At 39.2% G+C, this 15,005-nt stretch overlaps 1 protein-coding gene across 5 annotated transcripts in view; it reads left to right on the plus strand.

Annotated features, from left to right (window-relative positions):
* Nucleotides 1-4,528: 4,528 nt before the first annotated feature.
* Nucleotides 4,529-15,005, plus strand: part of TOPBP1 (DNA topoisomerase II binding protein 1) — a 78,661-nt gene continuing 68,184 nt past the window's right edge. For 2 of the 5 annotated variants that reach the window (XM_028099181.1, XM_028099184.2), the window contains exons 1-8: nucleotides 4,529-4,673; nucleotides 5,293-5,383; nucleotides 7,062-7,196; nucleotides 8,884-9,027; nucleotides 9,895-10,076; nucleotides 11,135-11,331; nucleotides 12,653-12,832; nucleotides 13,523-13,692. In XM_028099181.1, coding sequence (XP_027954982.1) covers nucleotides 5,300-5,383; nucleotides 7,062-7,196; nucleotides 8,884-9,027; nucleotides 9,895-10,076; nucleotides 11,135-11,331; nucleotides 12,653-12,832; nucleotides 13,523-13,692 — 1,092 coding nt within the window. In that variant the 5' untranslated portion in view covers nucleotides 4,529-4,673; nucleotides 5,293-5,299. Of the gene's footprint in view, nucleotides 4,674-5,292; nucleotides 5,384-7,061; nucleotides 7,197-7,691; nucleotides 7,857-8,883; nucleotides 9,028-9,894; nucleotides 10,077-11,134; nucleotides 11,332-12,652; nucleotides 12,833-13,522; nucleotides 13,693-15,005 lie in introns of those variants that run through there. The other 3 variants (XM_028099183.1, XM_028099185.1, XM_028099186.1) reach the window with 3 other exon arrangements.

Below are 15,005 nucleotides of genomic sequence, written 5' to 3' on the forward strand. Positions count from 1 at the left end.
TACCTCTGGGAACCAGGGTAGAGAATCCCAATCAAGAAGCTTGCAAACAGGGCGCCTGGGTGGCTCAGTTGGTTAAGCGACTGCCTTCGGCTCAGGTCATGATCCCAGAGTCCTGGGATCGAATCCCACATTGGGCTCCCTGCTCAGCGGGGAGCCTGCTTCTCCCTCTGACCCTATCCCCTCCCATGCTGTTTCTCTCTCTCTCTCAAATAAATAAATAAATAAATATTTAAAAGAAGCTTGCAAACAAGAGTCTATGTATACCTGTCAGTCATGGGTCATAATCTCGCCCTCTAGCCTACTGTGTAGGTGGTAATTCAGACTCCTGACATCAGAGAATGCTTTTATGCAAAGAAAGACAGATGCGGGCAATTGGAAGTTTGCCAGCGTGCTTAAGCATTGAAGGGATATGTCTGGAACACTAAAGGTCGGCTATAGTCTCTGTCAGAATCTACTCTATGGTCTAGTGACATATGGACTAAAAAGACAAGTTGCTTCCCCCTCCTCACCCCTGCCCATTCACATACCTGATATGCAATGGTGGAGCAGGAACAGAATAACTATAATAAAACTCCCTTTCATAAAGGGGAGGAGTAGAAACCCCTATCTGTTGCTAGTCAGTATCAACTTTGAAGTCCTACCAGGCAGGTATTAGGTGGTTCCTCTGCCTGATTAGATTCAGATTCTGCTCCCTGAAAGTAGATTTTTGGTTCATTACACTCCAAGGTCTTTGGCATCTCCCTCCGGGAGGGTCTTTCTTCTCCATTATCTTCTCTAGCTACATCTGGATTGGGTATTGAGGAGTTTGTTCTCCTTGGGGGCTGTATGACCTTTCACCCATTTCCTATTGTGCAAGCTTGAAGACTGTGTCAAAGTTTGATTGCTCCAGGCTTCTGGCTGCCTTCACAAAACAATTATCTCAAAACCTTAGTATCCTTCACGTCTATTTGCTTCCAATCACTTTCATGTGTTAGTCATCAACCTCACGCACACCGGGCAAGGGGAAGGCCTGACTGATTAGCCTGGTGAAGATACATGAGACACTTTTAGATCATTTGTTACTTTCACAGATAGTAAAAAAGAATAAGCCAAAGGTGCCAGCTCCCCAGGTCCTCGTCCCATACACCAAAAGGGATGACACTGAAACAAAAGGGCTGAGGACCACAACCTGAGTTGTGGGGAATCCCATCACCAAGGATCCAAATCTAGACAGCAGCCAAGTAGTTCTCTTCTGAGGGGATGGGGCAGAAAGCCCCATACATCACTGGAATCTGGGAGGCCATGGGAAACTATCTAATCACAGCCAGCTCAGGGAGGCAAGACAAGTGGGAGAGGCCTCTGAGCTAGCAGCTCCTTGGAGCCCTCCCATCCTCTCATGTTCCAGCAGGATCACAAGGTGTTTGGATGAGGCACCATCAAATATACTGCAATTCCAAACCCTTCCCTATATGCATATGTGCAAGCTTGCCAGGAAGTCATGGCAGAGCTCTCTCTACAGTAGTAGCCACACACACAGTTCTCCCCTAGACTAATTTTCAAGCCTGATTGTTATCTTGGCGACACATCTCTCTCTCTCTTCTTCTTCTTCTCTCTCTCTGTTAATGGTGCCTATCCAGCTTGGGTGGAACAACCATATTCTCAACTAGATCTTTCCCACATGGATAGGTTGTAACGGACATTTGTTGTGCAAAACCTCTCTCAGGTTTATCTCTTGTTTTTAGGGCCTGGATATAAGCAGCCTTTCTAACCTTGCAAAACCCTTTTATTTTTTGCATACAAACAAGCCAATTCTTCTCTGAGTTTGTCTCTTTCTTATAGTACCTAATTAAATGCAGCCAGTAGCAACACGTGCCACTAACATTCCATTTTATCTCCTTTTCCCTGCACCTCGGTAGACTCAATATGCTTATGCTTTACTTTGTAGGTTACCTAATACAACAATTTAAACAAATGTTTTGCCATCGCAAAGATTATTTCTGCAGCAATAAAGATCATTTACTAATCTCATTTTTAAAAAATATTTTATTTATTTATCAGAGAGAGAGAGAGAGTACAAGCAGGGGAAGTGGCAGGCAGGGGGAGAAGCAGGCTCCCCACTGAGCAAGGAGCCCAATGCGGGGCTCTGATCCCAGGATCCTGGGATCATGACCTGCGCTGAAGGCAGATGCTTAACAAACTAAGCCACTCAGGTGTCCCACTAATCTCATTCTTAAGTTATAATCCCTACATTTATCCATTTACGGCACTAGAAACTTAAAATATAAAACTCTATCAAAAGAAACACATACTTTTAGTTCATTTTTCATTTTCAGAAATCTTATCTAGGTAGCAAAATATAACAAGAAATACTCATATTCCCTCCAACCATATTTTAAAATAACTATTTTGTCATATTTGTTTCTTGTGTTATTTCATTCTACAAACAGTTAAATATCAAGTTCCCTTTAATCCTACTCCAAGCAGAGTTTGGAGTGTCTGACTGTAGATGACAGAAGTGCCAAAGAAACAAGAAGGTGACCCTAAATGCCAGAGAAGTGAAGGGAAAGTTAATTCTGAACCCCATCTTCTGAGGCAACTGCCTGCAGGGGAAATCACAGCCATTCCCCATTTTCACCAAAACCTTCATGGACCACAACCCATATCACCACTTTCATCCTTTCCTCGGAGATGCTGTTCAGGCAAGCTTTTGTGTGCCTCAGAATCAGCTGGAGGGCTTATTAAAATAGAATGCCAGGACCCACATGCAGAGTTCCTGACTCAGCAGGTCTGAGATTAGGCCCAAGAATTTTCATTTCCAACAAATTCCTAGTTGATGCTGATGCAGCCGGTCCAGGCACTACACTAGATTGAGAAACACTGCTCTGTTTTCCAAGATTAGGTACTTCAGGAACAGACACAGACCCTCCCCGCCTATGTAGATACAGATGGGAGAACTTGTCACCTGGTCTATTCTAAAGACCAGATCGACTCCTCTGCTATTAAAATCAGCTGGCTGAAAGCTAAAAGGTCCAGTTCATTTTCCCCCTCCTCTTCATTAGAGCATCTATGACTCTCCTCCTATAGTGAAGCCTCCACTTGGCCCAGAAGTGTCAGAAGTAGGCTCCTGCCTCCTGGTGCAGAGAAGGGCAGGCAGCATATGACAAGGAGTAAGGTGGTGCGTCAGGAAGGGCAAGGGGTTTCCAGTCACACCGCCTCTTCTCAAGCCCAGGTGCAGCCACTCCCTGGCTGTGTGGCCCTGGGCCTCACTTTCCCCATCTACACAACAGGGGATAATGATGCCCACATCCTAGAGGATTGCTGAGGAGAGTAAACGGGAATAGTGCAAGCAGGAGTCCTTTCTTGCCTGTAAAGAACCCCACAAACACCAATTATCACCACAGCTTCATGACAGATTTGCTCCTTACAATAAGCTGTAGTGGTGATAGCTCGTCCTCCTTCTTGTTTTTTTGTGGGCTTTTTTTGTTTTGTTTTGTTTTTTCTTTACAACTCTAGTAACTTTGCTTCATTTTGAAGACTCTCCTCACCCTCTCCCCAGCGATGGCCTTTACCTTTGAGCCCCAGGGTTACTGATTCTGACTCACCTACCACGGGTGTATTTACACACGTAGACCCATCCGTAGGCACTAAACAGAAAAACAAAACTCTCGCATTACTCAATCCAAAGTCATGAGCTTCTCAATCTCAAGAGTGAGGAATAAAATAAGAAACACCAGCTAAGCAGTGTGTCACTGGTTATCAACAAGCCAAGATTCTGCAGGCCCATCTAACACCTCCCTCCCTGAACATTGCCATTTGAATATTAGGTTCCACCCCAGAATCTCCCCAGCACTCAGGGAGTTACGGAGAAAGAAAATGAGATGCCTTTTGAAGAGGGGCAGAGACCACTAAAGATCTTGACAAAGATCTTTTGCACTGGCTATGTGATTCAAGTCATCCTGACATCTTTCTTCCCTCAGACCATTTGGCTGTGGTAGGTGGTGCTCACATTCCTGCTACATTGGAGGGAAAAGGACCCTGTCTATGGGGTCAAAAAGACTTGGATTCAGTTCTAATTATACCACTTAAAGTGTGACCTCACATCATTTAACTTATCGAAGCCTCCGTTTTCACATCTGTAAAACAGAGATACTACTATTTCCTCATAGAGTTGTTTGGGGCGATAATATATGGTTTCTCACGCACTGCCTGGCATATGGCAGGTGTGAAATACTGATGGAGGAAACATAATTTTCCCCGGGGGCTTTACTTTTCGATGTGTTAGGACCTCCTCTAAGGTACTCCTGGCCTGCTGCCCCATCCCCTGAGCCGTGAGCCCTTGGCCAACTCCCAGCGGAACCCAGGCACCCACTTCAAAGCCCTAAACCCCGGTAACCCCTAAGCTAGCTGGCAGTGACGCCGCTCTCACCGCCACCAGCACCACCTTTGACATCTCGGCCCTCCTCCCGACGCTGCGGATGGCGTCACTTCCTCAGGAAGAGGCGGGCGCGTCCGCGCGGTTGGCGCGAAAGTCGGTTCTCCGCCTCGGCAATTTCCGGGTTCGGCGTTTGCTTCGGGTCGGGGGCGCCGCCGGCTGCGGCGGAGGTGCGCCGGGCTGGCGCCCGACCCCAGCCACGGTCCTGCAGGCCGCGCGCCCCTCCACTCGCCTCCCAAAGACCCCCCCAGGCTCCACCGAGGTGAGCGAGACACGGAGAGAGGACCCAACTCCCTCCCCACCCCGGTTGGGGGGTGGTGACACCTCCCCCGGCCTTCGGGGCCCTTGTTTCCCGCCCGTGTAACTGGCCCTCGGACCGACGACTGGGACTTTGACGCCGGAGAGGACGTGGCTGCGGTTGGACCGAGAGCCCGGCCTTTCTGTGGCAGCTGGCAAGCAAGAGCTTTCGGCCTCTGGGGGCATGACCTTGCTAACCGGCTTCCATTTCTCTATTAAAGTCCGTTTACTGAGGGGTGAACAAACGTCAAGGGCCCTGGACAGTTTCATTCTGTGTATCCTTTAGCTAAGTGCAATTGAATGCCCATTGGCTTAGGGGTCCAGAGCCTCATAACAAAGGCCCTGAACGTGGTCAGTTTAGGGACATTAATTTCGTTCTCTGATTTGCAAGGATTGGTGTTGTCATGTTTTTCCTTGACCTTGCCCACATTCCATTGTTTCTTAGAAACTAATGAACGAATTCACGGGCAAGGCCAGAATGGCTCTCTTTGGGCATTGTCTGCACGGAAAAATACCTGATTTTAACATTTAACTTCATACATGATGTGTTTTTGTCCTTGTTAATGGTTCCTTTATTTTGACAGTTCAAAAATGTCCAGAAATGATAAGGAACCGTTTCTTGTGAAGTTTTTAAAGTCTTCAGACAATTCCGAATGCTTTTTTAAAGCTCTTGAGGTAAGAATAGTTGAAAATGCCTTGTTTGATGCTGTGAATTCATTTTCTCGTTTTTAGTGTTTATGATTTGTTGGGACTTTCTATGTTTTAATAATTTATTTTCGTACTAGTTTTATTGTAGTGTACATTAATATAGATGTGTTACATATTTTTGGATTGATGTAAATATATGATTATTTCGGGGAACATGAAATCTATTACTTTTTTTAAGATTTTATTTATTTGACAGAGAGTGATAGGAGAGAGCACAAGCAGGGGGAGCGGCAGGCAGAGGGAGAAGTAGGCTCCCCATGGAGAAGAGAGCCTGATGTGGGGCTCAATCCCAGGACCCTGAGATCATGACCTGAGCCAAAGGCAGACACTTCAGTGACTGAGCCACCCAGGCGTCCTATTATGACATTTTTATTGAAAGTAGCAGACTTGCCATTCTTGAAAATTACATTGCTTTCTATGTCTACTAACCAGAGCAGACCTTTGTATGTTGAAGAAATTTGAGTCTCAAATTTCTGGTTACACTTCATTTTTTGGTAGTACACAGTATGTTTTACTGTGCACAGTGTAATGTGGGAAGATGTGGGGGTGTCGTAGATCCTTGCTACTTACAGACCCCATCAGTAGAGTTGGAAATGCAGAACCTTGGGCCCAACTCAGACTGATCAGTTAGAATCTGCATTTTAACAAGATTCTCAGTGTAATTCCTGTGTATATTAAAGTTTAAGAAGCACTGTTGTAGCAGGTTTTTCTTTGAAGTTCATTCAGCAAATAATTACTGAGTGTCATGACCTGTTAAGCACTGTTGTAGTACTTGGGATACATCAGTGAGCACAGCAGGCAAAGATCCATACTTTCTCAGAGTTTACATTCTATTTTAGCAGGAGGACCTAGACCTAAATCAGACAGGATAAATGAGTAAACTGTAATATGTTGTAGGGTGCTATGTGCTACGGGAAGAGAAAAGAGCAAAATAGGTTAAGGAGTTCTAGAGGATGTTTGTTGGGGGAGAAGGGAAGGTTACAATCTTAAGTAGAGTGTGATTGATGAAGGCTTTATGGAGAAGATAATTGAGTACACTTGAAGGAGGTGAGATGGTTAGCCATGTAGGTGTCTGGGGAAGAAGCTTTCAGACAGAACAGCCATACACAGACCCCTGAGAAAGTATTTGGAGTGCCTATCCAACATTAGTGTAAATGTAAAGGGCTTTAAGGGCTGTGGTAAGGACTCTTAACTTTTCCTTTTTCATTTGAGCAAATCTGATTGAAGTGAGGGATCAAGTCAGGTAAAGACTGGGAGAATATTTCACATAGTGGGAACAAGAGTGGATCCTCTAGTGAGTTCATGCTTGGCTTGTTCCAGGCCTACCAAGAAAGTAGGAGTGGCTAGAGAATAGTAAGCAGGGGTGATGAGAGGTAGAAGGTAGGAGTGGGGAGATAGGCAGGGGCCAGACTCATGACCTGATTTGTATCATTAAAGAGATTACTAGTTGCTGTAGGGAGAATAGATTTAGGGCAAGGAAAGGAAAAGGAACCACTTTGTAGACTTCTGCGGAGGTCTGGATGAGAGATAATGGTAGCTTTCAATGGAAAAGATTGGATTGGGATGGATTTTTGAAGATAGAGTTCATAGGACTTAATTACAGGTGAAAAATTTTAGGTGCGTTCTTTCATTTTTTTTCTTTCAGTCAATAAAAGAGTTCCAATCAGAAGAATATCTTCAGATTATTACAGAAGAAGAAGCATTGAAGATAAAGGAAAATGATAGGTCACTTTATATCTGTGACCCTTTTAGTGGCGTTGTCTTTGATCACCTCAAAAAGGTTTGCTAACTTTTCATGTGTTCCTTCTGTGGTCTGATTTTTGTTTTGTTTTTGCTTTAGTGGACATAAGTTCTTTACTGACCATGAAGTATTATACAGATTATGAATATAGAGGAATCTTTTGGTTTTGGGAGACCAGAATTATATTTTTAAAGGCTAATCACGTTATGCTAGGCTTTTGTTATATATAATTTTTATATTTCAGGAGATTTAACTTCACTTAGCTTAAGTGAATGGAATAGTAATGAAACATTTTAGTGACGGAGTTCTGCCGTACTTAAACTCAATTTGATTGCAAGTGTTTCAGTAGAGAGTTGGAAAACATCTCAACATAACGCTGGTTATTTATTGTCTTTCCTATGTGCTCTTGGACGCAGAATTTTTGTACCTGTACCTTGTAGAGAGGGTCTGAAACATTTGCCTAAAGGAAGCATTTTGGGGATGAGTGTTGCTAATATACCAGTGAGGCATCTTATTTCTTTTTGTTGATTCCAGAGTCTACTGACTCATTACTTCTTTGGTGTCTGGACAAGAGAGAAGCATTGAAATAAAAGTAAACTGGCTGTAATTCCATCCAGATTACAAAGAAGTGATTCTTGTTTGAAGGAGAAGAAAACATAGAAGAATAGGTAGATGCAGTATCTGCACAATTTATGGAAGGTCTGTGCCCACCTTTGCCAAAAGCATTGTTGGTCTTACCCTCCTTTTGGAAATAACACTCCTTGTCAGATAGAATCAATAGCATTAAATACTCAAATTTTCCTATGACTGAACAAAAAGATAACAATAATTATTTACCATGTAAATCTTTAAATCAGTCATGTCTTCGTGACTTTGGCAACCATACACTTTCTAGATCTGGCCTGAATGTGCTGATGTTGAGCAAGACTGTCAACTTTTCTTAACTCAGCTATCAATAAAAATAAAAGGTCATATTTTTTAATAACCCATAATATCTTTGAGAAATACTTGGAAAGACATTGAGTTGAAGACAAAGTATTTAAAACACAAGTGTAGAAACTGCCTAGGATTTTTGTGTGTTTGTGTGAAGAATAGATATTTTAGAAGGGGTTAATTAGGCTCTTAAACTTTTAAACTGCTTGGTTCACTGGATACTTCATTTAAAAAGTATATATGGATTTTCCCAATTAGAGCAAAAGACTTATTCCTATACCCTATCATTAAGACTGTGTTTGTTTCAGATATTAAAATTTGGTGGCAGTTGTGACTGAATGTGGCTCTTGAAGCTTATTTCTTTTGATAGACTGCATTGTTTGATTTGCATGTGTGTTAATGTGTAGTGTCTCTGAGAAATTATATAATGGTCCTTATTTTTTCTTATAACAATTTAATGATTTTTCTGCAGTGGTCATCAGCTTCTGTAAAGAATTGATAAATATTGAGGCGCCTGGCTGGCTCAGTCGGTTAAGCGTCTTACCTTTGGCTCAGGTCATGATCCCAGGGTGCTGGGATCGAGCCCCACATTGGGATCCCTGCTCAGTGGGGAGCCTGCTTCTCCCTGCCCTCTCTACCTGACGCTCTCCCTGCTTGCGCTCTCTCTCTCTCTCCCTCTCCTTCTCTGTCAAATAAATAAAATCTTAAAAAAAGAATTGCTAAATATTACAAAATGTAATTTTATAAGCAGGAGGTCTTTTCCTACATACTAAACTTTTCCCTTTTTTTGTAGCTTGGCTGCAGAATTGTTGGCCCTCAAGTAGTCATATTTTGTTTGCACCACCAGCGATGCGTCCCAAGAGCTGAACATCCAGTTTATAATATGGTTATGTCTGATGTAACTGTATCTTGTACAAGCCTGGAAAAAGATAAAAGGGTAGGTGCTGAGAGGAATATCATGATCAATATATTTACCTCCACACTTCATCTTTCGCTGCATAGGAGACACTTTGAAAGACCTTGTACTTGTTCATGACTTAAAGTCTGTATACACCAATATATATCTTTTCTATTTTAATGAATATAATGGAATCTGTTTTATTGAGAACTGACTACTTGAAAGAAAACTCCCCTTTTTCCCCTATGCAATTGATGAGTTAGTTTGAGTCACATTTTTCCACTATAGATGGTTAATCTTTTTAAAAAAAATGTTGGGGTGCCTGGGTGGCTCAGTTGGTTAAGCTTCTCACTTCGGATCAGGTCGTGATCTCAGTGTCCTGGGGTCGTTGGGCTCTGAGCTCAGCAGGGAGTTTTCTTCTCCCTCTCCCCCCACTTGTGCCCACACTCCCTCCCTCTCTCTCTCTCTCTCTAATAAAATCTTTAAAAAAAAATTATTTTAAAAAAATGATAGGTAGAATGGGCTGTGGATTTAACATTTGCTAAGAGGCAAGAAATGCTTCAATAATGCTTTCTAAGAGATAAAATACATATTTTTATATATAATGTATATAATTTATATTTTTAATATATATGCACAGTATATTAAATATATTCTAGAAGCAACAGGTTAATAAATTCATGGAGTTGGAAGAAACAACTATAGGAAATAATATATGAAAGTAATTATTTTTAAATTTATAATTCATATTTTATCCAAAAAGCAATTATTTAACTTTATAGTAGTGAGAAACATTTGTGCCTTCAAGCTAACAACAACAAATATCTTAAAAGATATTTGAGTTTTTGTATTAAAAAATGGAAGAGATATGCTTTAGTATTGATGTTTTTTCCTTTGGGTTTACAGGAAGAAGTTCATAAATATGTACAAATGATGGGTGGACGTGTATATAGAGACCTTAATATATCAGTAACTCACCTTATTGCAGGAGAAGTTGGCAGCAAAAAATATTTAGTTGCTGCAAACCTAAAGAAACCTATTTTGCTTCCTTCTTGGATTCAAACACTCTGGGAAAAGTCACAAGAGAAGTAAGAAAGACATTTATGTGTTGTCTAGATTTGAAAAAAAAAATACTTTCAATCATTTTGGCATATTGTGGGTTATTACAGGGGAAGTTTTATGTTGTCCTCTTGGGATTTGTTATTCAGGGACAAAAGATGGGGTTATTACTCTTCACTGAAAATAAGCACAATCTGCAAGCTCTTATCAAGGTATAATTTGATAGGTAGATAAGGCTATTGATTTAATATTAGCTACAAGGTAAGAAATGCTTTGATAGTAGAAATTGCTTTCAGCGGTAAATTCTTGTAAAATAGTTGAGAAGATCACTGCGGCAACTGTAGCTCTTAAGTTGCATTATCCTTCCACTACTGTGCTAAGATGGAGAGTAAATTAACCATTTTGATAGTCCTATTCCCTCTCAAAGGTGTCAATGTAAAGTTAAATGTAAACATGTCAGCCATTAACCAAGATGTGGTCATTCAGTAAATGTTAATCAAGTTCATTTTATGAACCTGGCCTGAGGTAGGCATTAGACATGCATACTGAGCAAATCAGGATAGCATCCCTGCCCTTGTGGACCTTAGAAATGGGCATTTTTCCAGTCTTCCTATCAACACCAGCACATCCTAAACCTGTCTCCACGTTGGTACCTTCATTCCTAGCACATCTGTCTTACATGGAAAAAGAATATTTTTGTTGGTATTCTGCCAAAAATCATTGCTTATTATTTATATAGTATAATGGAAGGGTAGAAAGTCCATTTTTCTAATAGGCAACCATTTGAGTTTTTAAGTAAATTCACACTTAAAATTTTGGAAAATACACCACTTTGACCAGCATGAACTCAAAGAGTTAACCCTTAAAACAGTTTTATTTGAGAAACTCTGTCTGAAATACTACCTTTTACTAGTGACATGGTTGAACTAGATGAGCAGTTAGTGTAATTTTGAGTGTCAGTGCCCCTTTTCTAAAAAATGAGGAAAGCATTAGTGATTTCTGTTGTTTGTCATTATTCTTCTGGTAAATTTTAAACCTTCTGGTATATTAATATGTTAATTTTTTCCTTGTTACTTATTTTCCCCAGAAAAATAGCTAGGTATACTGATGTAAACATGGAAGACTTCAAGTGTCCTATTTTTCTTGGTTGCATAATCTGTGTGACTGGCTTGTGTAGCTTAGACAGGAAGGCAGTTCAGCAACTCACAGTTAAGCATGGAGGTCAATACATGGGACAGCTGAAAATGAATGAATGTACACACCTCATTGTGCAAGAACCAAAAGGTAAAACTATGTTTCCCAAATGGAAAAAATGCACAATTTTCTCTAGTATTTAACATTTTAAGATCTTTACAGAATAGCTTTTGCTTTTGATGTGTTAATAAATCTGGTATTTTTCCCCCCTAAATTCTTACAAAGATAGTTTGGTTCATAATCTAGAAAAATTACATGACTGTCCAGGTTTATCCAGATCATAGAAAAAATTTTTTTTCAATTTCCAGTGGTTTTTATTGTTTGATTTTTATTTTTATTTATTTATTTTTTTTTTAAAGAAAAGGTTTCTTACATAGTTACCAAATACTTATGAAACAAGAAATTTGGATGAATAACAAAAAGTCTAATAGATGTAGTTAAATTACATTTCTTTCTAATGATAAATTTTAAAAGCTTGACTTAGTTATTAATTGAATGAATCAGCTTTATTGGATGAACTACAAGTTGTAACTTGAAGATACATCTTGCAGAAATGAGGCAGTTAAAAGAAAAATACATTATCAATAAGAATAATTCCTTAAAATTGTGTTTAATTTTGGTGTCTTGTAACCTTTATACCTGTTTTGGAAGATTTTTTTTCTTTACCAATACCCTTAAAATATATACAAACTGATGAGAGAAGAATTTTGTTGATGTTTTTGTTATTTCCTTATACTGTGTTTTATTAAGCTACCTAGATAACAAAATTAGGGGGAAAAAACTAAAATTAATTAGTTCTGTCCTTAAGTCAGAACTTTGCATATGGCCAATTATGATATTATAATTGTGAGTAGAGTTGGTAACTTACTGAATCTCTGGATCTGAAGGCAGTTCATCTCTTAGCTCTCAAAAATGTCCAAAAACATCCTTTTCATGTTAATGTTTACTATGTATTTACCTCAGTTTCTCTATGACACTGTTTCTAAATACATTGTGTTAAAAGTTGTTTTAAGGCAATAAAAAGATTTATTTCTTATAATATGCCTGTCTATTTGGACTTCAAGTCAAATCCTATTGACATTAGAGTAGTCTGTTCAAAGCTGGTATTTTTTATATTGCAGACATTTACAATCTTCACAGTTGTTTTATGCAGTCTTACTAAAGCCACATAATTCTGTGAGTTATTCCCATGTTACAGATTAAGAAACTGGTTTAAAGGAATTCCACATAAATTCCACAATTTTAAGAGATAAACCCCCTTACATACACTATACAGCATAGTTTGTATAAGAATAATTACTGGTAACTCATTTTGTTGAGGTGAGTTTTTTTCCATAACCTATCATACTTCAAATATTTCTACAGAGATGGATTTTAATGGTTTACATTTCTCTCCTAATGAACATGATAGGTCAGAAATACGAATGTGCCAAGAGATGGAATGTACACTGTGTGACCACACAGTGGTTTTTTGACAGTGTTGACAAAGGTTTTTGTCAGGACGAATCCATATACAAGACAGAACCTAGACCAGAAACAAAGACTGTGCCTGATACTTCAACTCCTACTGGCCGGATCAACACAGTTGATAGTAAGTTCAGTGGGATTAAAGTAAACAGTCGTTTTTAACGCCGCTTTCTTTGTAAGAATTGATTTGTAAATCGGATCAGTGAGATATAGTAGGGAATTTATCCTTTCTTGCTATGCTTCCAGGCATAATTGTGTAATAACTAAATTGTATGAAGATCAGTCCAGAACTCTAGATATTTCTTTTTATAACAGATGTATATTTTCTTTCATACGGTGATTTACTGCAAAAGATGATTAAAGAAATCAAGAATACTAATAGAGACTTAAAAGAATTTTTCCAAGCTTGACTGGTGGGCAAATGTAATACATTTTTATTAGTTTGCTACAATTACTATAGACCATCTGTATTCATATAAAATTGAAAACCATTTCTATTTCGTAGGTGCCATGTTGGCAATTTAGCAGATGTTACACTTTTTTCTTTCCTGGACCCTACAGCCAGCAACTTCAGATTTTTAATGGAAGCAAGCCACTATTAAAATGTATTAAGTATGTTTTTATTTGACTAAAATATGAACCTTAGTTTCATTTTCCCTTCTCAAAACTGGCCACCAAGATTTCAGTAAAAACATTTGAAGCTTATTTTGGAAATTATTCACAGCCCTTAGTGTATAAGAAAAATTAAGCTGTAGGAAAATAGGTAATCATAATTTTATCTCCATAAATTTCTACATCTTTGTTTGATATGTAGGTCGTACTCTTTCAGATGTCAGCCATATTTCCAACATCAGTGCAAGTTGCATAAATGAATCGATGTGTAATTCAGTTCTTAATAGTAAAGTGGAGCCTACACTTGAAAATCTAGAAAATCTGGATGTCAGTGCATTTCAAGCACCTGAAGATTTATTAGATGGTTGTCGGGTATGTCTTTATTATGTAATACTTGCAGTGATAATGTACATCAGTACTTCCTAGCCTGACTTTGAAGACCTCTCAGAGTTGGGCTTGTTCCTTATCCATATAAACCCTTCACTCTAGCTAAGTAGATGCAAACATTAGGCCACATCTGTCCATAACTGTCATTTTTTAAGTGTTTCTAATATCCTAGACTGTGGTAATCAATTCATATATATTGTTAATATGTTGTATATATTCTCATTTAATTCCCACAAATAACTCTAAAATGGTTATTACCCTGAGGCTGAGGCTTAGTGGATTAAAATTCTTGTTCAGATTCACACAGACATTAAGTAGACAGCCATCTACTCCAAATCCTGTGTTCCTAACCATTAGACCTAAGAGACTTTGTTTAATGTCTCTTAGGCTACTTAATTTTTTAGTGTATGAATAAACTATCTTATAAGTGCCTTGATGGAAACATCATATGCTATAGATCTCCTAGAGCTGAATACTTATTTAATATATTTCTACTTTTAGAGTGAATGGGCTATATATTAGTTGGTAAAACATCAATTTATTGGCAGAACAGAAAGTGTCTTATATAATCTTTTATCCTAGACTCTACTAATTATGGATATGACTTTTAGTTGTTTTTTTAAGATTTATTTATTTTAGAGAGAGAGAGCGACAGCGCAAGAGGGAGGGGCAGAGGGGGAAGGAGAAAGGATCTCAAGCCGACTCTGTGCTGTGCACGGAGCCTAACATGGAGCTCAATCCCAGTACCCTGAGATCATGACCTGAGACAAAACCAAGAGTTAGACGCCTAACCAAGTGTACCGCCTAGATGCCCCTGACTTTTAGTTATTTATGATTCCTGATTTTTGTTACAGTATCTTATAATAATAGAGGTTATTTAGTTTGGGATATAAATGCAGTTAGGAATAGATTTGCCATTCTTTTCTTCTTTTTTTTTTTTTAAGATTTTATTTATTTATTTGCCAGACAGAGAGAGCACGCACAAGCAGGGGGAGCGGCAGGCAGAGGGAGAAGCAGCTTCCCTGCCAACCAAGGAGCCCGACGTGGGATTTGATCCCAGGACTCAGATCATGATCTGAGCCGAAGGCAGACACTTAACCAACTGAACCACCCAGGCATCCCTGGATTTGCCATTCTTAAGAAATTTTTTTAAAATGTAAAATACAGATGGGAGGCTTTTTATATTTATTAAATTAGTTTAAATACATGCATACTGATAGTTAAAAATAAATTATTGCACGTGTATTATCTTCAAAGCACTGTCCTCAGCTCGACTTAAATTTTTTTGTGTAATCACC

Source organism: Eumetopias jubatus, unplaced genomic scaffold (genome assembly GCF_037043125.1).
Source record: "Eumetopias jubatus isolate StellerSeaLion01/CBP00866 unplaced genomic scaffold, mEumJub1_p1.0 scaffold_1, whole genome shotgun sequence".
Taxonomy (NCBI): domain Eukaryota; kingdom Metazoa; phylum Chordata; class Mammalia; order Carnivora; family Otariidae; genus Eumetopias; species Eumetopias jubatus.